Source organism: Poecile atricapillus, chromosome Z, assembly GCF_030490865.1.
Source record: "Poecile atricapillus isolate bPoeAtr1 chromosome Z, bPoeAtr1.hap1, whole genome shotgun sequence".
NCBI classification, from domain to species: Eukaryota; Metazoa; Chordata; class Aves; order Passeriformes; family Paridae; genus Poecile; species Poecile atricapillus.
In genome coordinates this window covers 2,716,635-2,743,158 of record NC_081289.1, presented here as the reverse complement: position 1 = coordinate 2,743,158, position 26,524 = coordinate 2,716,635, and the positions used below count along the sequence as shown (strand labels likewise).

At 48.9% G+C, this 26,524-nt stretch overlaps 1 protein-coding gene across 1 annotated transcript in view; it reads right to left on the bottom strand.

Annotated features, from left to right (window-relative positions):
- Positions 1 to 26,524, bottom strand: part of LOC131572785 (plexin-A4) — a 421,465-nt gene that overhangs the window by 89,649 nt on the left and 305,292 nt on the right. The window contains exons 6-9 of the mRNA XM_058826142.1: positions 21,240 to 21,363; positions 17,666 to 17,819; positions 15,134 to 15,233; positions 12,336 to 12,450 (exon numbers count right to left, since the gene is read on the bottom strand). Of these exons, the coding sequence (XP_058682125.1) occupies positions 12,336 to 12,450; positions 15,134 to 15,233; positions 17,666 to 17,819; positions 21,240 to 21,363 (493 nt within the window). The remainder of the gene's footprint in view (positions 1 to 12,335; positions 12,451 to 15,133; positions 15,234 to 17,665; positions 17,820 to 21,239; positions 21,364 to 26,524) is intronic.

The window sequence follows — 26,524 nt, the reverse complement described above, 5'->3', positions numbered from 1 at the left end:
TCACCCTTCTTTGCTATGGACATCACCTAGGTTGGAAAAACACAGTTTTCACAGGATGTAGGGGAAATAAAATCATAGGCTGCCAACAACTGCACCAAGGACAGGCACAATCCCATCCCTTTTTGCCTTCAATATATAATAAATTAAATCTTTTGCCTGACTCCAAGGGGAGCTGATTCCCAATCCAGAGAATCATTGTTGATTCATTTTGTCTGTGTAGCTTCATTCTACTTCTTGAATGCTTTCAAATGAGTCAGTCCATTTAAAACAATACCCTCCACCCTTGCCAATTACTGGTATCAGCAGCGATGCACACCTCACATCACCAAAATTTTGCCAATTACCAAGTCAGAGAGCTTTTGTAGTGAAAACACTGCATGAAATGGGCTGTACTCGTTGGGTCGATGGTAGTTTAATTTTCTTTATTTATAACTCCTCATAGAGCGCCTGCAAATGTGTTTTGTTGTAGCTTGCAGGAATAATAAAGTCTCAGAAATATGAAGACCTTTTCTCTCACATGTGCGTTATGGCCCTCATCAGAACTGAGCCCGAGCCGGTCTCCAGTGAGAGCCATCATGAGGATGCTGCTAAAGAGATCGAGGAGGCCTCTCTGAGGCTGTGTGGTCTTAGCCCTGAGCTAATTAGTTTGGTTTCTTTATGGTGATTCATACCTCCAGAGTTACGATTTCATGGAGGTTTCACTGTGCTGTTTCCCAGTATAAGCTGGAGACCAAATACCACGAGTTCCTCTCCTAGGAAAAGGCACGTCGGGATGTTTCACAGCCTCGTGATACTGCACAGGTTTTCTTCCAACCTCATTTTGAACAGTTTCACTCTCTGTTATTGTTTTTGGCCAGGATTATGATCCAAAGGGTCATCAAATTGTTTTCCAGTTTCCGGTAGAAAAGGGGTTTTATCTAGCTTGGATGACAGACATTCCATGTGGGAACAGAGAACACATCCACGAAGGTTTAATGCAATGAACCCCCCACCTATCAACAGCCCCCACCTCACACTCATCTCCACTTGTGCATCTCTTGTCAGCCAGAGCATTCAGGGGAGGGAACCTTCCCAACTTTCCCTTCATGCTGCTCCCACAAGATCCCAGCATTGGCTGGATCTCCACTTTCCATGGAAGGAAACTACAGTTCACCCAATGCTCAGGGCATTGGGGGCACCACTGGCCAGACAAACTCAACCCTTGGCAATGGATTTTCACCCTTCCTTTTCCAGAAGAGTGGGAGTCACCTCCATTCAGGAACAGACCACTAATTCCTTCATTGCTCCTTCATTTTTTCATTCCAGCACTAATTTTTTCTCAAAGCAACCAGTTCCTCTTTTCTTCTGCCATTAAAATCCGTTTCTTTATCCTCAACTTTACAGGGCTTTTTTAAGACTTTCCTTTCAATATCCCTCATCCAGCAACAATCTTTTCACCTTATCCAAGGCATCTTGCCTGAAAAAAAAAATGACCATGCAGTGAATCTAAGTGGTGACCAAGATTGACTCACTCAGGCCCTTTTGGACCCCATAAGAAATGAAACTCAGAATGTTATTTACTCAGATATTACGTAAATAAATACATCTTTTGTTCATCTGCTCTGCCGAGCTGCAATGTTCTGTTTTCTCTGTGTTCCCTCTGGCCTTGTCACCCGCCCACTCTGCTGTAATCAAGTCAAGAGGGTAAGAGTTGAGAGGCAGGGATTGGGTTTTTATTAAGATATCTAGACCACAGCATCTGGATGCTCTGTAAATTAAACTAGATTAAAAAAACCATCAAAACAAAAACAGACTGAGGAAAGAGAAAGAAAAGGAAGGCAGGGAATGAGAAAAAGGAGAGGGAAAACATGCAATAAAGAGGCAAAACCCCCCTAACCTTTCATTGATTTTGGAGAAATCAGATTTTGCCTGGATAAAACACAGGAAAAATGCAAGTTTACAAATGAGAGGCAGCAGGGACTGCCTGGAATTTGTTTCCTGAAGTTGTCTCTCACACCTCTGCATGATCACACAGGGTCACCACCCTGTACTGCTGCAAACCCAGGGCTCCAGGGCTGCCAAGCTGGTTCCTTTTAAACTCCTGCACAGCTTCCCAGATCCTTCCCAGATCCAGGATAATCAGAAGAAGGAAGCAGCAAGGAGCTCTCCATCCCCAGTGCAGGAGGAGAAGGGGTGAGTTACAGTCCACGCTGCGTTTACATTATTATACCACTAATTCTTCACGTCGTAAAAATTATATTTAAAATTTACACAAACAGTGCTGGGGAACGTTATTATGTTATAAAGTGGAATCAGGTCAATGCCTTGTAGGCAGGAATCCAAGCTCCATAAATTTCTGGATATACTTCCCCCAAATTTACATCGGCACCAGCAGCAATCAAACCAGCTCCGAAAAAAGCTCACCCGGTCAAAGAATTTTTGAATGCACCATATATTTTATCTGCACTTCCTAAGTTTACAGTGTTGTTAGTTTGATTGATGGTGTGCTTATTTATTGGCACAGCAAAAGTAATAATACATGAGGAAAACGCTCCGAACTTTAAAGGCAGCTGATGAGGAGAAAGCAACAGGATTTATGGGAAGTGTAAACATCTGCAGAGACAACAAAGGAATAATTGAGTCCTTGCATCTCTGTCACTTCTGGTGGCTCCTTTCCAGTTAAGAGTCTTACACACACTCAGGAGCAAATTCCAGCTCTCTTTTGTCAGGCATTGCAAGGGGTTCTGGTGTCTGGTAAAAGGTGGTTGGCCTGGAGGCTGGTGGCCAGGCTAGGGAAGAGATTTGGCCCTGGTTTAGCTCTGTGCACATTTCGTGGTGGATTGCACAGATTAGGGCACAGACACCACAGCTGGAGGGAGACCAGCAGATCATAAAATGGGCTGGGTTGGCAGGGACATTAAAAATTATCATGTTCCACCCCCTGCCATGGACAGGAACACCTTCCACTAGACCTCAGCCTGGCCTTGAACACTCCCAGGGATGGGACATCCAAAGTTTCTCTGGGATACCTCTTCCAGAGGCTCCTCACTGATGGACAGGAGATCATCAGCTCAGCTGCCCTGGATCCTCAGCGTTGTGAAGGCTGGGGAGTGGTGAGTGATGCTGATCACCAGAGAGTGGCTGCTCAAGTGCAGGATCTAAATGAAGATAACCAACCTCCCCTCCTGTGGCTCACTGCCCACTCCTGCTGCCTGGGAGCAAAGTGATTCCCCCAAGGCCACGCAGGCAGAGCTGGGAAATGACCCAGGGCTGTTGAGAGCTTGATCCTAACCCAGGACTGTTCTGCCTCTGAAGTCAGTCCACACATCACTGCTGATGAACATTAATGATTTTACCCTCCTTTAATTCTTTATTAATAGAGTCTTTCTTAGCTGGTCCATTATTTCATGAGGATCAAGGTCAGGCTGCCATAATTATCCAAGCGCCACATTTATCCCTTTTAAATAGAGACACAACATTAGCTTTCCTTCGGCCCTTTGCTGCTTTGACACTCTCTCAGAAGGAGAAGTAATGATCCAGAGAGCAGGAGCCTTCTGGTCACCGGATTAGGGGAGTGGACTAGTGACAAAAATAGTCAATGGTTTTGTCAAGAGGTCCATCTGCTCACTGGAAAGTGGCTACTGGAGACATGTGAGCAGCCTCAGTCCTGATGCTTCCTGAGCCTGGAAATCATAAATAATACGAATGTGTGCATTGAGGAAGGTGGTGTGCATGCAAGAGACAAGAAAATCGTGTATTTACTTGGGTAATCTGACTTTTGTTAAAGGAAAACCTTGGTTAAATAAGAGAGTTCTTCTGAACAACTCACACAGGAAAACTGGGTTGTGTAAAGCTGTGGAAGGCTTTGAGCAGAGCACAGGCAGCTCATCAAACAGTAATTAATTCCTTCTCTAATTATGCCTATACAAATCTGCACCCTTCCCAGCAAGCCTTCTGTCCTTCTGTAAGGAGTTCTATCAGAAGTTCACAAGAACTTCCGTGTATCTTCCTCCCCATGGCAGAGGGGTTGGAATTAGATGATTTTTAAGGTCCCTTCTAACCCAAATCACTCTGATTTGATGATAATGACATTGACCTGTCACTCCCCAACTAAGTTCATTATTAACCAGTGCAAAGAAAAGGGTTTGGCACACATAAGGGACATTATCCAACCCAGAATTCCTCAGAAGTGGGAGGCATTTCCATGACAACACTCTCCCATGAAGATTTCTGGGGTCTAATGAAGGTTGAGCCCAAGCTGTAGCGCTTTCTTCCTAAGAGGACTGAAGGTCTATTTCTCCTCTAAAGCTGTGCATTTTTACAGTCAGTGGGAACCTGAGAACTCCAGACTCTCTGGAACTTTAGGAGCTCCAGACTTTGGCCCAACGAGGCCAAGAATGGCCAGTGAGTTTGGAAGTGAACGGAGGAGACAGAGGAACAGATGGGCTGGAGGTCACACAGAGGTCAGGTTGATACAGACCCACTTCCTTTAGAAACCAGGACAGAAGCCCAGGGAGTCATCATAGTTTGGCTTCCACGGTGGGAAGGTCAGGACCACGATATCACAGCTCTTATCATCCTCTCCCTCCCCGAGATCCACGGCAGCATGAGAAAACAGCCAAGCCAAAGCAAATGGACTCATGCTCAAGGACCAGGCAGGGAAGGAGGGTGTGGGCTCCTGGAGATGCCCCAAGCGAGGCAGGACACACATTCCAGCCTCACCTCTTATCTGCAGCCTCAACATCCTGAGAATGTTTCTCCTTGGCCAGGCCCCAAAGCAGTGAATGCAGCTGATGCTACAGTGGAGAAAAGCAAATTCTTTTGGCTTCCAAGCCAAGACATCACTCTGGGCTGTGTGAATGGGGAATGGTCCTTCCTCCCTCAGACTGTGGGGTGCCACAGGGATCCCAGCAGCCCTGACAGATATCCAGAGAGCCAAAAAACCCTGTAGCCACTTGAGGCATTACAATAGCACTGCAATGAGGCTTTCAAAACAACATAAGCCCTTCCCAGTGTTTTTTCAAGGCTGCTGTGTTGGCGGGGACAGATGAACATTACCCTGCTGCATTCTGAGATCGCTCTGTCCTGTGGGATAGATAATCCTGCATGACAAAGATGAGCAGCCCAACTGTTATGAAAAGCAGCAGGGACACTGTACTGAGTGTCAGATGTTTCTGGTATCTCTCATCCCAACCAAGCTCCCTGAGTTACTCCTCGAAATCACACGAGCAGGTCCTTGATTAGTCACTCACAAGGTGAGGCTGAGCTCTAAGAAAACAAGATGTGCATTAAGGTAGGATGTACTGCTCTCAAAAAAGCGTTTTTCCATCATTTCTCAGTTTCTGTGGTGGTCTGGCTGGAGGTCTTGATGAAGGGAGAAAGGATGGAGCTGTTGTGCACCAGGACAGATTTCCTGGAGATCCACCACCGTAATTATCAGAAACAGATTAGATATTAGATATATAGATATATATTAAGAAGAAATTATTTATTCTATCGGTGGTGAGGCCCTGGCACAGGGTGCCCAGAGAAGCTGTGGCTGCCACACACCTGGAAGTGTCCAAGATCAGGCTGGACAGGGCTTGGATCAGACCTGGGATAGTGGGAGGTGTCCCTACCCATGGCAGGGGGTTGGAACTGGATTATCTTGAAGGTCTTTTCCAACCAGTCTATGATTCTATGAATTAATAAATCTCTGAAACCCTGCTGAAAGTTACTGCAGAAATGGAATGTTACCAGCCTTTTCCCTTGCCAGCTGGATGACTGCAGGGCAGAAAGGCTCAGAGATGGCAAAAGATACCCAAAAATAACAGAAGCCACTTCACACTTTTCTTCTTCTTCTTCTTCACTTCAGTGCAAGTCACTGTGACTGGCAAACAGCAGCAAATTCTCTAATTTGTTTGTACATGCTCAAAGGCTTCTCATGAGCAGCCCCCACTGTGAGATCATAGCTCCAGGAACTGAGGATGGTACAAGCACCTATTAACTGGAAGTGCTTACCTAAATCAGAAGGTGTGAGGGAATCAGGGGCACGGAAAGGTGAACGTGTCCAAGCCAACTCAGAGTCAGAAATACAACCATCATTTGCTGAAATCAAACCTGTGGCTCTGACACTGGCTCTGAGCAGCATTTTCATGCTCTAACAAGACTCCTTGAACAAGGGGGAGCTTTTTGTCCAGCCTCCAATTTCTGTGTTTAATTTCCTCCCATCATTATCTGAAGCACCCCCTCTGAAGAGGATGTACCCACTACAGGACACATCTCCTTTTCTGGGAAAGTGCTGTAATGATGGATGGGGGCTGAAATGCCACAGCCTGAAATGCCAAACCACCAGGAGTCCCAAGGCACAGCTGGATCCAAACCATCAGCTGCAGCCTCTCCCTGGATCACCCCTTCCTTCCCTGGACATGATGCAGAGCACACTGAACTCCATCAAACGTGCTTGGAAACCCTTCCAAGAGTGAAATAGATGCTAAACACAAACCCCCTGTGCTGCAGGTGCCACAGAATGTGTGTAGATCCTACCTGCACGGGGTGGCTGCCAGTGCCCCTGCCTTGCCCAGCAAGCTGCCATAGAAACTCCACCTCACACCCTCCCCTCAATGATAGACAGGTGCCAGGATAAACAAAGGGATAATTGACAAGGCAGGAAAGGGTTTGGAGCTCTGGGACTGGCCTCGCTGGAGCTGTCATTGCAGCCCCTGAGGAAGGAGCGGTGCATTCATTTGAGCAGGGATGGGTTTTCTCCTCCCTGTGCTGAGGCTTCCAGCAGTCGCCTCTCTAGATGGGTTAAGTGAAGCTGGAAAGAGGAGAGGGATGAAAACTGAGCAGTTGCCACAGCAACAGCTGAAGATGCATCACCAGAAGGGTTTTTGATGCAAGGAGTTGGCCACGCTTACCCCATGGCCCAGCAGGTCCTCTGTCCCCTCCCCAGCGCAGCCACCCAGTTCACTGGGGCGCATTTTGGGAGCAGGTGGGTGCCAGGACTTCCTTTTGCACCTTGAAAAGAGGACAAAACAGGGCATTTGGAGGGCCCTGAAACCTGACTGGGTTTGGAGACGTTGGGGCAAAGTCCTCTCCAAGTGTGAGAGGGAGAAGCCGGATGGGGAAGGCACTGCTGAGTTTAGTACAAAGTCCCTGATGAGGAGACATGGATATTAAACAAAGAAATTAGGGTGGGATGGGGATGGAATAGAATGGGATGGGATGGGATGGGATGGGATGGGATGGGATGGGATGGGATGGGATGGGATGGGATGGGATGGGATGGGATGGGATGGGATGGGATGGAATGGAATGGAATGGAATGGAATGGAATGGAATGGAATGGAATGGAATGGAATGGAATAGAATAGAATAGAATAGAATAGAATAGAATAGAATAGAATAGAATAGAATAGAATAGAATAGAATAGAATAGAATAGAATAGAATAGAATAGAATAGAATAGAATAGAATAGAATAGAATAGAATAGAATAGAATAGAATAGAATAGAATAGAATAGAATAGAATAGAATAGAATAGAATAGAATAGAATAGAATAGAATAGAATAGAATAGAATAGAATAGAATAGAATAGAATAGAATAGAATAGAATAGAATAGAATAGAATAGAATAGAATAGAATAGAATAGAATAGAATAGAATAGAATAGAATAGAATAGAATAGGTTTCCAGTTCAAAGGGACCTAATAGAGCAGAATAGAATAAAACATTGTATTTTCAGTTCAAAGGGACCTACAACCACCATCCTGCCCAACTTCCCGACCACTTCAGGACTATCAAAAATTTAAAGCCTGTTATTAAGGACATTATCCAAATGCCTCTTAGATGCCTGTCAGTTCAGGCACCATCACCCTCCACCTTCTTCTTCCCCTCATTCCTTCTACCCCATTTCCCAACAAACACCTTCCCAAGAAGGACCAGCAACCAGGCAGAGCTAAATCAGTGCACTGGTGATGGAGGCCACCAGGGCAGCTCTTGGTTTGGCACAAGGCAGGAGCTAAGCCGTGCTCTGCTCCTCGGCAGCTGCTCTCCAGCACGCGGCTCACAGGGCTCCCCATCACTCCTGACAAATGAATATTTGAAGCAGTTGTTCCTTTTATGTGGGCTTTGCTGTCATTAGCACGTACAACTCAACATAAAACACCTCGGTGCGAGATCTTTTCTTCTCTTCCCTTTTTAGGCAGCAGATGAAAATCCTTTTAATGAAAGGCTTGTTTGGGGGAGGAAGAAAAACACACGCACGCACATGTCGGCTGAGCAGGGAAAGATGAAAACCTCCTTCAAGGTAATTAAATGATTATGTATCTGTTAAACCTGGTGAATAACAGATTTGTTATCTAGGCTTGCTTTTGGCTTGTGCCATTTTCCCCCTTCTTTTTCCCCTACACAAAGCTAAAATCCTTGCAAGGCCTGGAACAAGATAATGTTCATGTTAGAGAAAAAGGCACAAATAAAAGATTTATTCCTTTATCCCATCAACTCAAGCAGGCTATCCCATCATCCCAGCCTTGTAGAGAAACACTGAGATGAAAACTACTCTGTGGATCAGAGCAGATCTGAATGGAGACAAGGCAGATGAGACAGTCAGCATTGGGTAATTGATATCAGGAGACAGGTGTTGTTTCTACAGCCCCTGTCACACTGAAGACCCACAAATTCATTGTTTAACACCTCTTGCCTCAGTTTCCCCCAGTTCTTGTTGGCTGTCTTGCCCTTATACAGAAGGAAGTGGCTGAGCTGTCTTGCTTGGGGATTGTGTCAGGTAATGGTTGATTTCAGAGTGGGAATCTGCAAGGCAATGGTTTGTGCTCAGACTCTGAGCTTGCACTCTAACTCTGGTCAGCAGCAGATGCCAAAAGCAGAGACAAGATGACAAAGAAAAACCCCAAAAAGTCCTTCTATTTCTGAGACTAATTCTCTCCACTTTTGCCATCAGCTATTTGGGAAAAACAGCAGCAGCAGCAGCAACAATCCACTCCAGTATTAAAATGTCCTTTTTTCCCTCGTGCTTTCCCTTCCTGCCTCAGTAACGATGATATCAGCTCCCCTTTTAAAGCAAGAAGTCACTCAGTATATTTCAAGCGAGTGGGTCTGGCTTTCAAAAACCTGCTGTAAAGGGAAATTACACGCCAAGGTGAAGTATTTCTTCTGCAAATCATCTGGGGACATCATGAACCCTCTGTGATTAAGATCAGTGCCATAATCATAAATACTCTTGCTTTATGACTAAGCTGGAGCTCTTTGCTGGAGCAAACAGGGGCTTTCCCAAGGCTCCCAGCGTGGCTGATCCAGATCTGTCACAGACAGAACTGATTCACCTGACAAGTGGCAGGTAAGAAAGTCATATCTCAGTGCTGATGGTGAGGGAACAGGCATTTTCTGTCCTTTCCCCATTTCTGGTTGTTTTGCCATTCCCAGCCTGGGGTTGGCTGATCTCAGCTATCCACGAGGCAATTCAAAGCTGCCCTTGGGTGGCAGGTAACAGCATTTTCTGGGCATTGAGGGCCACAGCCAAAGCCTTTCTGCTGTCCCTGTGGATCAGTCTCACATCCATCCAGCATCCTGCACAAATCAGCAGGTCATACTACAAGGAAATACAGGCAAAAAACCCCAAAATCCTCTCAAAGAACATTAATAAGTCCTAAATGAAAGGCTGAGCCCGTGGGAGTCCAGAAACTTGTGAGGCATCCTAAGGAAATGATGGAGTCAGGAGGACACGAGGGCACAACCTCCCTTTCAGAGCACTCCAGACTGGCCCAGGCATGAGGGCTGCCAGCCCAATGAGCCCATTTCCAGCCCAGGCCAGCTGGAGAGTGGGAATCCTCTTCCCACAGGATGGCAAGATGTTGTACAGGCAAACAGAGGGAAAAAATCACCTGGAGGTGGGCATAGCAAGGGAAGGTGAAGGCCACAGTGAGGGGGAAGGTGAAGGCTTGGCATGCCAGCACTGATGACTCCAGAGGGAAGGAGTTCCTGGCATGGGTCCATGTGACAGAATAACACCAATATTTGTTTGGGAAGATGCCTGAGTTAATCTGCTCAGCAAACTCATGGAGAGACAGCAAATGGGATCCTCCAACCACCCCATGCTTCCCATCAGCACCTCAAGATTCACCAGGTACTCATGCCTGGGTGGAAGCAAAGCCTCCCCTCTCCTCATCCTCCTGGACTCCAAATGCTGGCAGAGGAAAGGATTGAAAGGAGAATGGATATGAGAGGAAAACAGAACCACTCAAGGTGAGGGTGCACTTTGAGCTCTGCTGAAGATGGGAACAGAGCTGGCTCTTGTCAACCATGTGAGTCACGTTGCAGCACCAGGAGGCAGGTGAAGGTCTGGGCTGGCAATGAGGAGCCAGGCTTGGCTTCTTCATGGTTCTGAATAGCTCCTATTGTTCAGAGAACCCACTCAACAAGTAGAGAAGTGCACAGGCCAGAAAATGATAGAATTACAGGTGACAGTACAAAACAGACAGTGGAAGTTTCGGTGAGAGCAGTGAGTCAGTGAGAAGATGGCTTTTCAAGAGAAGCGTGGGAGATAGACGCTTGTTCAAAGTGACATTTGATTAAAAAAAAAAAACCACCTTTCTGGCCACAGAGTGATTGTAAATCTGCTTGTCAGAGTGCACTTGTGATGCCATCCTTCCCCAGCCCTCCAGAGCCACAAACACACAGAGGGGATGAGAAGGACCCTGAAGCTGCAGGGCATTTCTCACACTGCCAGGCACAAAGCAAGCTCTGAAAGTTTTGGGGGTTGCAAGGCCTTTATCCTTGCAGATTTTGTCATTTCAGTGCTTCCTCTGTGGAGCAGACAGCAAAACCAGCTCCTGGCATCAGGAGATTATTCCAAATGTTGTATCCCAGGGCAAGGAGATCACATTTGTGCCCACAGAAGACAAAAAAATGCTGCAGCCCCCATTAGAGATGACCAGTGTAACATTGTGTGATGCTGTCATTGCCTTGTAGATCAATTGTGCCTCTTCCTGCTGCCATGAAAATCTCACTTTTACAGGTTCAGAAAGGGAGTACACAAAGCTTAGCAGCAAATTCTCTGTTAAAGGGGGTAGAAGAGAGGAAAAGCAAACTCTACTGTCAAACAAAGCCCCCCAGAGTGGAGCTGTCTCCTGAAGAGGACATCTTTCAGAAACAGAACCAGAAGAGAGGTCAAAAAGCTAAAAACAGGCAGAGTTTGATGAAGAGGAGAGGGAGGGGGAGGGGGAGGGGAAGGGGGAGGGGAAGGGGGAGAGGGAGAGGGAGAGGGAGAGGGAGAGGGAGAGGGAGAGGGAGAGGGAGAGGGAGAGGGAGAGGGAGAGGGAGAGGGAGAGGGAGAGGGAGAGGGAGAGGGAGAGGGAGAGGGAGAGGAGTCGAGTCCTGTGCTTGGTACGCGAGGCACACCAGAGGAGAGAAGGGGTGGAGTGGAAAACTGACACTAAGTGTCCCAGGGGATCCCACTCAGCAAGAAAGGGAGGTTCCTACAGTGCCTGGAGTGGAAGGGACAGAAACCTGTGGCCAGCAGGACTGGCCAAAGTGTGACAAGGCTTTGGAATAACCCTGGGCTGCCTTTCCTGACCAAGCCCAGGGCATCAAACCCTCCAGCTCCTCAGCACACTTTCCAATAGGGTTACAGAAAATGCCTAATCCTGGTAGGTGGAGAACTCATGAGTATTTATGGCTTTTCCCAGTGCCAGAGCAGGTCAGGACATCTGATGCAGGACATCTTATCCAGCACAAATGTGAGAGCTCAACCAGCATTTACAGAAAGGGTGGGAGGGAATGGGGATGTCACAGGAGCTTGAAGACACTAAAGGTGGGACCAGGAAGGAATTAAGTGGCTTCCTATTTGTATTCTCCTTTCCTGCAAGGGCTCCTTGGTTACACCACCAGCCAGGCAGCATCTGCAGCTCTGTATTAAGACCCAAGCTCCAGTTCAGCTCAGTCAGTGGCAATCTGGGGGCAGCTGGATGCATTTGCCATTAGGCACCAAACCCACAAAGCCCCAGAGATGTTCCAAACACAACTGGAACCTACTGACCCCGTGGCTAAAACCCTAAATCCTCCCCAGGTCTCAGTAACCTCCTCCTCTCCTGGAGGAGATGACCCACCAGTGTTTCCCATCCCTCCCCAGCCTTTGGTGCCAGGAGTTTGTGATGAGTTCCCGACGTCACACACCGCCTGTGGTGTGCAGGAGGGAGGGAACAGCTCCCTGGGGTCTGGAGAGAAGATCCCTGCAGAGGGAGAGGGGAGGGCGAGCAGAGGAGGGAAAGGGTGGGACTGGAGGTGGAGAAGGCTTCCTGGGCTGAGAAGGTGACATCAGCCCTGAGCATCCCAGGCGTGTGGCACATTCCCTTCCTACCTCGGGCATCTTGACTCGTCCCTCCTGGAAGGAGCAGGAGCTGGGGTCGTGGGTGCAGACGTGGCGGTACTTGCACCAGTGGCAGCGGTAAGGGCTCTCCACGCACGACAGGCACCTGGAACAGAGACACAGCAGTCACTCGGCCAGCTGGGCCCTCATGTGCCCTACGATTTATCTTTTCTGTGTTTCAGAGCCTGTAGTGCATTAGTGCATAACTCTGAACTCTTACAGAGTGTTTGCAAGCTCTCTTCACAGCTTGGGCAGACAAAACAATCCTGCCGGGCCTGAGAACCAAGGACACCCCACAGCCTCAGGCCTGAAAAGCATCAACAAAAGTGAATTGGGGAGGAGCAAACTGGAGGAACGTGACTTCATTACCTGAAGCTGTAACTGGACAATTAACCCCTGATATGCAATTGGACCAAACTTAGATCTGCAGAAAAACTCGTGACCGTCATCCCTCTTGGGTGTAGCCTCTGCCAGGCTCCTGCACTGCCCAGGATGGATCTGGATTTATTAAAGGTCTTTAATAAATACCTGCTTTAACTCTGCCCAGCTCTGCTCCAGGCAGCCTGTCCAAGGCATCACTGACAGCCTTTCCAGAGGGAAGTATGGTGTGGAAAACATTGCCTTTGCAGGAGGACACAGGCTTTGCACTGACCCAACACCAGCAGGGTGGTGCTGGATTTGCTCTGGCCTGAGCTGGCTGTCACTGGCATCTCAAATGTCTCATATGATTAAATAATTTAGATTGCATTCATATCATTGCAACTAGAGGAATAATAAATATTGATTGTATTTCAGCTGCCTTGGGCACCAACTCTCCTGTCTGGTTAATTCTCCCACACATGACACAGAGGCCAGAGACAAACTGGGATGTACCAAAGGCAGAAAACCAAAGATGAAGCAGGGAATTCTCTCCTGCTGTGTCCCACAGGTTTATTGGTGTGAGTTCTGATCAGGGGGATGAGGTTCCTGCAAATCTATTAACTCATTTTTTTCATCTCAGAAGAGAAGTAAAGACTACTGGAGCAGGTACCTGGGAAGCAGAGGGCATATTTAGGGCATCACCTACTCTGGGTGCAGGAAAGAGCCATTCCCTCCATCTTACAAGGTTTTGCTCTCCTGTGCCCCAGGGTTTGTGCAGAGCCAGAGCTGCAAACACCTCCCCTGGCTGTGTTACAGCACTGACTTGGACCTACATCACACTTCCCTTTGAATTTAATATGATTTAATATGATGTCTGCTCAGCAGCAACCAAACCCAGCTCTCTGCACAATGCCAGTCATTCACACTCTGGAGACTTTCACAACAAAGACCTGGAGGGGCTGGGGAATGTCCAGGGAATGGAGCTGGGAAAGGGTCTGGAGCCCCAGGAGAGGCTGAGGGAGCTGGGAAAGGGGCTCAGCCTGGAGAAAAGGGGGATCAGGGGGAATTTCTGGCTCTGCACAACTCCCTGCCAGGAGGGGAAAGTGGTGGGGACAGGCTCTTGTCTCAGGTAAAAAGTGACAAAATGAGAGGAAACTGCCCCAAGGTGTGCCAGGGGTGGTTTAGACTGGATATCAGGATTTTTTTTTCATGGAAAGGGCTGTAAAGGTGGAACAGGTTGCTCAGGGCAGGGGTGGAGTCACCACCCCTGGAAGCGTTAAAAAGCACTTGGGAACAAGATTTAGTGGTGACCATGGAGGTGGTGCTGGTTGACCTGGACTCGGGTGATCTTAGAGGGCTTTTCCAACCTTAACAATTCCATGATTCTATGCAGCTGCAGCACCTGGAGGGTACCTTGAGGAGACTTCAGGGGAGTAAATTTTCCTGGTCCTTACATGCCACTGGGTTTTTAATGGGCAGGACAGAAAAACCCCAGAGCTCCTGTGTGAGCCTAACAGGCAGACACACCCCCTCTCCCCTGTCTCTGTGAAATCTTGCTCAACCCCAATCCACTCTCAGCTCTGGTACAGCAACTTATTCTTCAAATTGGTAACAAGTGCTTGCTCTGATACACCGAATTAAAAATGGATAGCGTATTATAGTTTGTCAAGTAAGAAACCAAAACATGCCATAAATATTTAACAGCACCATCTCTGCTGCTCTCCCCCCACCCCCAGCACTTGCTTTCTGACACTGTTTGTCAAAGCAGCAGGAACATGGAAATAGGATTTGCCTTTCCTTGTGAGTTGCTGAGCCGCAGTAATTATCTGCTTTTGGCACTTCTGATGGCTCAGTGGTGGGGACAGAGGCACTCAGCCTTGCTCAGGGATGGATCAACCTGCTGCAAGGGCACCTTTCTGAAGGGATTTGTGGGTCTGCTCCACTGGGGCAGCTCCTGAGCAGCCCTGGGTGGCAGCTGAACCCCAAGGAAATGGGGTTCACACCATGGGCAACGTGGTCTTGAGGGAATCGGCCGGGTTCAGTGCTTATCCTGCAGGATCCATAAACTTTATTTTTCCAGACTGGAGGGTCCAAGCCTATGTTAACCACCTGGGGCAGGCCATTGGTGGGACTGGCAGCACGGATGAGGGTTGGAGGTGCATATGAGGAGCCAAAAATCCACAGAAGAATGAGCAATAGGAAGATAAGGGAGCCACGTGCTAAGGGTACAATTCAGTTTTGACTCAATTCTGTGGCAAGTTGCTCCTAATGTGATGCTCTGCCTGCAGAAAAAGCGGTCCCCACACTCTGAGTCATCTCAGGAGGGACCCACCACACAAGTGACCCCAGCCCTGGTCACCTCCACACTTTAACACCTCCCTGAGGGACACGTGCCCACGAGAAGCTGGTACCAAAGGAAATGAACATACGAGTTGTGGACGCTGCAGTTGTAGAAGACGAAGCTGGTGCTGGCAAAGGTCATCCCCGTTTCCTTGGACTTGAGCTGAAGCTGGACAATGTGATGGTCACCTGGGGGGAAAATAGGCACATCAGGGTGTGACTGCTTTGTTAGCCCTGCTGGCCAGGCCAGCAGCCTGAACCTGGAGCTGTCCCACAGCACCTTGGCTGGGCTGTGCTCAGTAGATATAAAAAGTGTTCTAAAACCCTTCCAGAGCCCAGTTCTCCCACAGGTACAGCTCCAACTCTTATGGGGTGATGGAGTACATCTTTACCACTGAGAATCATTGTGCCTGGAAGCAGAGTCTGGACTGGAGGATGACACCAGGTCTAATTCAAAACTGTGGTGACTGAATCCATCAAGTAGGAAAGCCAAGCTCAAAGAATGAGTGCAGATGTCTGGAATTTGGAGGCCATTGAAACAGAATTTTGTCCTTGAAGTTGTTCCATACTGGATCACCCAACGTTCCCAGAAAGAAAGGGCATGTGGACATTCCTTCCACGTTCACTCACCCCAAGCTCCATTCTCCTCAGCCTGTGGCTGCAAGGAGCCCATCTCAGTGTGAGAGATGTGAAATCCATTGCACTTCCAGAGGGATCCATCCATTTCTGTGGCAGACCCCTTTTCACCCCAGCTCCTGGACACCATTTCCTCATCCCTTTTCCCTCTGCTCCCAAGCTGGGCAGTCACCAGCTGCTTCTTCCCACAGTTCAGAAAGGGCAATTGCAATTCCAGAGAGTGCAGCAGCTGCAATGATTTGGTGGGGAAGTGACCCAGGTTTAATTCAAGATTTGCCTGGGTGGCCCTTTCCCTGCTATTTATAAAAGAGTGATAAGACAAGGAAGACTGAAAGAGGACAGATTTTTAGATGGGATTTTAGGAGTAAATTCTTCCCTGTGAGGGTGATGAGGCCCTGGCCACATCACATCAGCACAGCTGTGGCTGCCCCTGGATCCCAAGGCCAGGCTGGATGGGGCTTGGAGCAGCCTGGGATGGTGGAAGGTGTCCCTGCCATGGCAGGGGTTTGGAATGAGATGATCTTTTAGGCTGTTCCAAACTAAACCACCCTATAATTCTGTGATTTCCCTCCTCACCTGAAAGATTCATTAATCAATGAGGCCAAAGCAAACTTGCTTGACAAAGGGTCACAACGAGCACCTCGTGCTCACTCACCCACCTTGGGGCACACACAAACCCCAGTGAACACAAACTGCTCCGCTCTGCTGCCCATCTGCTCTGCCGAATTTAACAACCCTGCCAGCGTCTTGCACCTATTTTAAAACAGGATGTGAGGATGGATAGCCCCAGGTGTGGTGGTCACACATTCTTTAGTTCAAATCCAGCCTCTGGCACTGCAGGGAGGACTTTGCAGAGGTGCAGAGCAGCAGCTCTGAAGCTGATACAAGCTGCAGGTGCCCTGAAAGCAGATAAATCTCTCCCTCTTGTCCTGTCTCCACCTTTCACTGCTATTTTTGTTTGCTGGTTGATGACAGCCTGGCCTGGGACAGATGTCCATACGAAGGAAAGAAATTCTGGTAGCTGTCTTGGTAAGCAAACATGACTGATAATTCTGTGGGACTTGAAAGTGGTGACAACCTCCTGGGAGCTTGTTTTGGGACTGCAGTGGGGAGCACAGCAGCTGTGTGCAGCTCAGGGAGAGCACAGACGATGGTGACAGTTCATGTCACCTCATTTTCTGCAGTCTGAGGATCCCCAGAGGCAAATTTTACAGCGAATTTTCACAGGAAGCCAAGGACAAGAATTGGCAGCATCCTCTCTGTGTCTCACAGAGATGATAGCAGGGTCAAGGCTTCTATAGAAAGTCCCTGTTAATAGCCACAGGAGCACTTGAAATTACCCAGAAAGTTTGTTAGAAAAGGGAAAGAAAAAAGTGCAGGAAGTTGTGGCTAGGGGAAGCACCCTTGGAGACAAGGTGTTTTTCTGTGCTGGACCACTTTAGGAAAAGGAGCCAGAAGCAAACCTGGAACAGCTGAAGGCAGTAAAGGCTGGGAATTGAGACAGGGAGCTGAGCACACAGACTTAAATCTGGGAGAAGCAGGGTTTAATTACAGACAGGATTGTCCAGCTCTGCAGGGATTTCTGTCTGTTACATGGGATGGGGTGCACTGAGAGCCTGCACCCTTGGTGTGGAACATCAGCCTGGCCAAAAGGAGAAGGAATATCCCACGTCCATGTGCTGTCTTTGCTGGGTACGTGCAGCTGCCACTCGGTGGCAGCCTGCAAACACCTGGTGTCACACAGAGGAGCACCTCAGTGCCGCTGCTGGGGTTGCAGCTCTGGGCTTGCACTCCTGAAACACTCTCACATTCACACAGCTCGTGTTGTGACGTGCTGCTGAGCAGCTCCAGCATCCCTCCTGCTCCCAGGGCTTTCCATGCCCTCTCCTCAGGCTCTCAGGAGCCAAATCCCGCTTTGTGAGTACGCAGGGTGGGGGTGAGGATGGGAGGGAGAGGTGCAGCTGGAGGAGCTGTGGGGTACTCACCATTCTCTGTGATGATCTGAGGCACCTCCTTGGCAGCTGGAGAGATGCACTGGATCTGGCTGCCCACCACCAACCCATCCATCTCCGAGAGGTCCTCGAAGGTGCAGTTGACTCCTGCTGACAGCTCGGGGACGTTGTAGGTCTCCAAGACCAGCTGCAGGCAAAGGCGGAGGGAGAGGAGGAGAGGCAGAAAAAGAGAGAAGAGAGAACACTCAGCCAAACCACAGAGCTGGACCAGCAGGAGAGAATTACACTGGAGAGGTCGGACAAAGAGCCTCTTGCTAGAGAGAGCATCCTCCTTCAGCAGAAAGCAGCGGCTCGGGAGGGGGGCGAGTGAGGAGGGGAGGGCACGAGACGCTGATGCTGACGCAGGTGGCTGTGCAGGGACACCTGCACGGAGCCCCAGTGCTGGCTGGGTCAGTGCAGGGGAGGGAGTGCTCGCCGTCTCTCATGCAGGTGTCAGGTTAGGCAGGGAGTCTTTGGAGCCAGCCGTGGGTTCCGGGGCCGTGGTGGCCCCCAGGGCCCGCGGTTTCTGAGGAAGGTGACTGCTACTCACAAGAGGCACTCTGCAGACTCCAGAGAAACTGGAGCGCTCCAGTCTAACTCTCTACGGCCTGCTCTGCCAGCACCAGCAGGGGGGAGCACTCTGTCCCCAAGTTCCTGTGTGAGGAGAGTCTAGTTACAGCCTTCAGTCCACCACAAAAAACAACCCTGTCTCTACAGGCACAGAAACATCTCCTGCCCATCCCACCGAAGAACCAGTTGGCTCCTTGTGCTATGCTGGGGCTCCATATGGGGAAAAAAAAGCCATGAAGGAGGATTTCCCATTGTTTTTAATGTCCACGACACCCTCTGGCATTGCTCATGGTCATGGGGAAAGGAATCTCAGGGCTGGTTTCCACCATGTCCATGATTTGGGGGAGCACAGTCGTACTTCCCAAACAAAGCTCCTGCCCCACGGCTCTCCATCACTGAGGGTCCTGCTCAAAGGTCATGCCTGAACACAGAGGGGCACCCCAGGGGACCCCCTAGCACCTGGCAATTGGTGTAAATTTCGTGTTTTTGTGAGTGAACACTGGAGCCAACCACTCCTCACAGGCTCAAATGCAGATGCTCTCCACACTTGCCTCCTCCCCGAGCTGGCTGAGGCCCCCTGTGAGGTGACAGCCACTGCAAGGACACACAGCTGCATGCTGAGGGGTTGTTTCTACCAGCACAAAGAGCAGGGGTCAGGCCAGGTGACAAAGCAGGACAGGATGAGAAGGTGACATAGCGTTCAGTGCTCCCACACTGCATTTTCCTCACTTAGGGAAAGGCTGGAGCTGTTTCTCCACACCGAGGACCACCAGGGAGAAAAGCTGAGCAGACAGGCCTTAGCCCTGGATGCCACCAAGTCTTTGTGAGAGTAGGATCCTCTTTGGGCCATGACAAAGGCAATGGGAAAGGTGATTTTTTTTTTTTTTTTTTTTGTCTCAGATGGGGAACAGGAAAAAGCTTTGGTTATTTGGATGAATTTAGCACTCAGGCTGAACGCATTCTCCCTGCTAGCAATGGAGAAGGGGAACCCATACTCCTTAACAAATCTCCCTCTGGGCATGGATGATGCAGGAGGAAGCTGTGCCATGCAGAAGATGACACTGGTGGGCAGAGCAGTGCTTGGCCACAAACTCCATGGGGCAGATCACACCCCAAGCAGACAAGGAGTCCTACATCCCACACTCCTGGGACAGCATGGAAAGCATGGAGCCTGTCCCCAGCCAGCAGCTCTTCTCAGAGAGCCCAGAGCAGCAGTCCTGGGCTGAAACAGACTCAGGTAGAGATTTTTCCAAGACCCTGTTAGTGCCCAAAATTTAAAAGTGTGGCTGACCACATGTGGATCTCACAGAGGTGGATCCAACTTCTAAGTGGTTCAATCAGTTGAATCTGAATGGTTCAATCAGTTGTCTATCTCAGAACTAGACAGCTATGGGTTATTTCCAGGCACAGAGGAAGCTTTCAGCAGCTTCTCTCAGAAAAATAATTTCCATGGGTGGTTTCTTCCTTCTTACTTAATATCAATCAGTGGAAACCCAGCACACAAACACCTGCTCTGCCTCTGTGGGCAAGAACTCACTGTCACTGACACTTTGCTAGGACTCAGGATTCTAGCATTCTAGAGCTTTGCTGATGACACCACCAAGCCTCTGTCTGTTCCCCTCCTGGTTTGCCTCTGGTGACAGGATGAGCTGGATCACCAGTTTAACTGGGACTGGGCTGAGGTTTCCATCAAAATGCCCATGCAGATTGCTGGGTAACAGATGATGTCAACTTCTGATCCCAGCAGCTCTGGGCTGACTCACCCTGGGAGTAACCCAGAGGTAAAGGTCTCTTATTCCGTTATCATTTTCCATCGCCCCGAGCCAGCCAGTCCCCCAGGATTTATTCCAACATGAAAGAATTCAACAGCTACTGAGAGAATACAGAAAAGAAACCTTGAACTACCAGAAGAACAAAGAACTTAAAATGTCTCAGATCAGTTTTGTTTGAAGCCTGGGGAAAGTAAAGTCACAGCAAAGTTAAGAGGCTGAAACAAAGCAGCAATGACTGGACATGAAGGCTTTGAAAGGCTGATTTCATTATCCCTGGAGAAATCCAAACCTGTCACCTGGAAGGTGTCTGGCAGCTGCACCCTGAGCAATTCCATTTAGGCCTTTCAGGGTGTGGGGATAATGATCATCTTTTCTCGAGATGGAGCTTTTAGGGCCTGGGTTATCAACTTAATTGCAGCCCAAATTAGCATGGTCAAAAAGACAGAGCACCGGTAGCCTGAGAGAAATGGGGTTTTGTCTCCTTCTTGGAGCATGTTGGGATCTCACCACATCTGGTCCTGCTGCCATGAGCCAGGAGAGAAATCACAGCCTGGTCAGATCTTCAGCAGTGATTTCCTGCCTCAAGCCCAGGGATGGCCAGGATCACCTGCTGCTCTGCCAGCATTCACTGTGTGGTTTCCTTGGCTGCTGACTGAGTAGCTTGAAGCCAGAAAGGTTAAACCTCATGCTGCAGAAGGTCACAGGAGACAGCAGGAGCCCTGGAAGCCGTGGGTTCCTCTGCAAAGCATCCTGCCTCTGCTCTGCATGCCTAGTGCTGGAGCAGGATGGAGTTCCTGGGCGCTTAGAAGGAGATATTTCCATCCAAAATGATGGGAACTTGGAGCTCACTGAAATAATTCGTCTCATCCTTCACCTGGCTTTCCTCTAGAATGCAATTTCTAACCATGTAAATGTCCCTTGCCTAAAGTTTTTAATTAATTCCTCTCTCAGGGCAGCACACAACACTTGCAGAACACAGAGTCCCTTCAGACAACAAGGAAAACTCTTCCTAGTCCATTTCTAGACTTCTAAACAGAGAATAACCAATGCCAAAATATCCTCCTGTGGGAAATCTCTCCCTGCTCTGGAAGAGTTGCTGGGGCAGTTAACGGAGTCTGGAGAGCCTCTTGCTGCCAGTCCTTCCCACTGGCGCTGAATCCCTGGGTCTGTCACGCTGCAGGGGCAGCTTAAACCCGAGGAGAGGGGCAGGGATTGTCATTCCTCACCAGAACGTTGTACTGGGAGACGGAGATGTTGTTGGGGTGCACGGTGAGGCGGACGCACTGCTTCATCTCCGAGGCGAATCTTCGCGGCTCGCTGGAGCGCTCGCACCGCTCCTTCCTCGTGCAGCTGGAAAACAGGGACAGACAGCGGCAGGGTGAGCACAGAGCCAGGCTGGCAGCGTGGGGACAGCTCTGGGCTGTGGGAGCAGCAATCAGTGTGCATGGAAAGTCGGCCCCGTGCTCTTTGGGACAGCACCAGACAGAAAATTGCGCTCGTGCCCTGGGGCGCTCTGGCTCATGGAATTGTAGAGGATCTCCTGAGCTGGAAGGGACCCACGCAGAGCATGGAGTCCAGCTCCTGGCCCTGCACAGGACATTCCCAAGAGTCCCAGCACGTGTCTGAGAGCATTAACTCCGGTGCTGGCAGCTGTGGGATTGCTCAAGCAGGCTGGGGAGTTGCAAGGAACCGGCAAGAGAAGGGAGGGGGCTGTGTGAAATTCTCTGTCTCTCCACCCACACAGCAGGTCCAGCACAACCCTCCCTGGGGCAGACCCACAGCCCTTCAAACTCCCCTGTCCAAGGGCTGTGGGACACCTCAGGCAGGGCTCTCCTTGTAGAGAAGCCATGCACAGCCCATGTTTTTTGTCCCTCCTGAGAACTCTGCACACTTGTGGTGCCTCTGGGCTGTTGGTACCTCACCTCTGGCATGGGGACACCCCCAAGCAGCTGTCCCTGCAGATTAAAGTTTTCTGCACGTGGCTTGAAAATCCTGCCTAGAAGTGCTGAGAGCTGAATCTTAAAGATTCAGGTGTTCCAAATAAGTGACAGCTCAGTGAAATTTGTGGGTTCACACACCTGGGCTGCACAAATGTGTGGAGTTCACGCCACTGTTGATGTTTTCAGTGCTGTCACCACCCCTCATCTCACTTGTGTGGTGCAAACACAACCCAGAAAAGTGAACTGGTGGCTGTTTGCCCCATTTCCACCCAGGTTTGCACTTGTTTAACCTAAACCACATCTGCATTTCACTCCACACACGCTGCCAAGGCCATTGCTTCAAGGAAGGCGTCTGCCTGGAAATCCACAGGGTTAATCCAAGAGGACAGCTCCAGCTGCATGCCAATTACCTTCTGCCATTAAGTTAATGTTATGGACTTGCACAGGGTGTCTTCAATGGATTTTGTTATTAGCAGTGCTATTACCCCCCATTAAAACCAGCTATAAAGACTTAAGTGTGGATGTTAAATTATTCACCCGCTCCCAGACTTCAGTCTCATTTGGGAGAGAGCCTGGGGGCTGCTGGAGCTCCAGGATCATCCCCCAGCACCCCTACTCCTTGGAGCAGAGACTGCACCCTTGTGCATGGGGATTTGCAGATGAGGATCCATGGAAACACATGCCAAAAACTCAGTATATGGATAATCCAAATGTTACAAGGCTTGGTGCTGCCTAAAACTTTAGGGCTTGGCTTCTCTCTAGCGACTGTCTCTAGATAAAGTGAACACTCCAACCCCAAACTCCGATTTCCCCATCTTTCTGGCAGAGGAAAGTTTTGTGTTTCCAGAGGCAGGATCCATAAAGGGACATTTTGGCCATTCTCAACACACCTTGCAGGCTTGAGAGAGCAAAAGCAGCACTGCAGCTCCTGCTCTCTGTTCCCCAGGAGCCCTCATCCCATTAAATCTCCCCTGGCACTGCCACATGCTGGATCAGGAATTTTAAACGGGCACTCTCCAGAGGGTTGGACTGATAGCCCATTAAATACCCCCAAAACTGTAAGTCCCCCATGGTGGCACAAAAGCCAAAAGGCAAAATGCTGACCTGAGATTTTTCCAAGCACTTCCATAAAACAAACAGCCACAGCAATCCCACTAAAGCTCCACAGGGTGTGGGAACTCCTCTCCTGGGAGTAGTTTGGAAGGGAAACCTTTTTGGGCTCAGAATCAAAACACAAGTGCCCAAATTCTTCCAGATGTTCTGTTACCTCCCATTTATTTCCTTCAGCTGCAGCACAACAGAAATATCTGGATTTTCTAAAATTGAACAGGCAGATATCCAGGCTCAGTTCAAATCTATGGATATGGATTAAGCATCCAGGAATGTGGTTTGTATTCCCAATCCCACAACTGAGCAGGAATATAATAATCCACATTTTACCTTGCTGTTTACAGGTCATACACATTTAAAACATGCAATTTTTCAAACCAAACTCTTGGTCCATGTTAGGCTGATGTGCTCTGCAGCCTTGATATCTGCCATAAGGTGAAAATAATGTCATCCAAAATATGAATTTATGAAAAACCAAACCAAACTAAGCCTGGCTTTAATATAATGTTAAGGCTGCTGTGTCAGGGTCTCAGGAATTAGGGACTGCCAGACTGAAAGTAGCTTCTGTACTTCCAAATCTGCTCCCTGCACTCACACACTGCAAGCCAGACTTTAATTACAGGATCACAGGTTATTATTCCTTTTTTCCACGGTGACCTCAATTCTGCCACTTCCAAACTTTCGACTTTCACCGTCCGACTTTTTCCATGCAATTCCTCAGTTGGAAAAGCCAAAACACTTCTAACACTGAACACCTGTGCCTGGTGCTCCACTCTGATGGTGGGGGAGTTCTGCTGAGCTGGACCACACAGAGCTGGGCTCTGGGTCAGGGCTCAGCCTCTGGGGTCAGCACCACGGGTGAGGGACCACAGCTGCTTCAGGAATCGAATCTAAAGGGATGGAGCCACCTGCCAGTGGTTTGTGGATGCAGAAAGGGGTGATGGTGGCTTTTCTCCAGACCACTTTGTCCGTGGTTTCCCCATCTCCTCTCCCATGACCACCTCATCTACCCTAAGCTGGAGCATCCTGTGGCTTCACACATCACCCAAGGTGATGCTGGTCTGCCCAGCATCTGCAGCTGAGATTCTCCAGAGGCACAACGTGGTGGGTTCTCCCATGATGGATTACCCTAAAGGAAGGGAGATTTGGGTTGGATATTATGAAAGAATTCTTTACTCAGAGGGTGGTGAGGCCGTGGCACAGGTTGCTCAGAAAAGCTGTGGCTGCCCCATCCCTTGAAGCATCCAAGGTTGCATGAGGCTTACAGCAACCTGGGATGAGAACCCCATGGCAGGGGGTGGAACTGCATGATCTGTAATGTCCCTTCAACCCAAATCCTTCTGTGACCCTACAGTTCAGCTGAGCAGAAAAAGATACCTGACATAAAGTAACCATCTCCCTCCAACCTTCCTCTGCACCACCAAAAATGTTCTGCCCTCCCCAAAGAGAGGAAGAAATGGCAGAGAAAATTGTTCCAACATGTGCAGAGGAAAGTCTTTCCCTGCAGCACCAGTCTCAAATCCCTGGATGGTGAAGGCTGAGACGCAGAAACAAAAGTGACAAAGGATTTGGTCACAGAAGCATCTGCCCAGAGGGCACATGGCAGCCCCAGAAGTAAGTTCAGCAAACTGTAAATAAAGGCAAATGGGACTTTTAATAAATAAGTACTTCCAGACTGCCCTGCTGCCTATAGGAGTGGTCACCTGGAAGGCAGCTGCCTGCACTCAGCAGCTGGGCTGAGGGAGTGATAATGAAATATCTCAACCTCAACACATCATTTCTGCTGTCTCTGGTGACAGTCATTGTCTTCCTTGGGCCCTGGGAGCCCCTGTGACTCTCATCTGGTGTGTTTATTATTGTTTGTACAGAATAAAACCCCTTTCACTGCCAAATTTGCTTTAATAAAATATCTGTGCCCCCAGCATTCCGGGGGTGTCTGCACACCAAGATTGCTTCCCGCTGCCACATTCCCTAAGTCCCTGCAAGTCCCACCATCACTGGGTGATGTGTAGCTCCCAGTGGCACCTCATTCCACTTCAGGCCCCTAAAAGAGCATCTCCCACCCCTGAGCTTGTTTTGATTGTGATGCAGACACGACACTTCTCTGGACGTGCTGCTCCTTCATTATCAGCTGCATCTTTAACAATTCCAAGTGTCCTGCTTTGTCCAAAACCATTAACACAAACACTCAGGAGCTGCTCCTACCACTGAGCCATGAGGAATGTTATTTCCTCCTCATCTCCCATTAAGAAGAAGCACCACTGGTGCTCACCCTCTGCTTGCCAGCCACCAACCAATTATTTTAATGATGTTAAATTAATACTTTCCGCTTCTCTCGTGTCTCTCCTCCAAGAATCTCTGAGGGCTTTGCCCGCAGCTAATTAAACTTCAGGATACCTCCATGAGGTTAGAATTAACAGGCAGAGACAGGAAAGTGAAGCACAGACTGAGGTGGAGGTCCTGGTTTGGGACACAAGAAATCATCATTAAATCCCTAAAGATCAGGGTCCAAAAGCTGGGGCCACACCCTGCAGACCCAGGCTGCAGAGGGCCAGGCTATTCCACCTCTGCAGGGATGGGAAGGGTTCTTCTGCCTTGCTGGGGCTTGGTCAAACCAAGCCCAGACTCTCAGCAAAGATACTCCTGTTGCAGACAAAAAATCCTAAACCACCACCCTACGCACAAAAACCCATCCCAGCTCCCCCAAAAATGACCTTTATTTTTCACCTGACCATGTCTTGCTTGCTCATGACCATAACTGTTGAAAAAGGAGAAGATTTGGACTCTGTTGTATTTTTTTTTCCCCATAATTTCCCAAGAAGCAGGCTAAAATATCCAACTTTTTGAATGTGAGGCCCAAAAAAGTCAGTTTTCTGGCAATGGAAAAGGTCTTATCTGCAATTCTGTTAATTAATAACAAATTTCAAGACAAAAGAGTGGTGATTGGATCTGATCAGAAATTGCTACTCAGAACAGAGTATTTGGGGGATTTTTACAAGTGGCAATTAGCACACGAGTCAGTATTTTTTTTTTCACTCAGGGAAAAAAAAATGCCATCAAAAATTTTTAATTCCCAGAAGAAAATTCTAAAGAAATGAATATTTTTTGGAGAAGCCTCACCATTTGATGCACAGCATCATTCTTTTGACTCTGGGTGTTCAGGTGGGTTCTCAGGGAGGGAGAGGGATGTGAAAAATCCATGTTTGATGGCGAAGCTCAGAGACCAAATGGTTTGGGTCATCCCAGCAACCCCAAATGACACCTTTCCACCACCTCCACACAGGTAATTTGCTGGAATCACCCTTTTGCAAAAGGTTTTGACATTTCAGCTTTCCTTTCTGGCTCTAAACAGTGACATTTCCCTCAGGGGATAAATTCTCTCACCCTCTGATGGGATCATCTCAGCCCTCCCTTTCCTCACACCTTCCCTCCAGTGCTGGGGGTGGCAATGGGGGCACCCC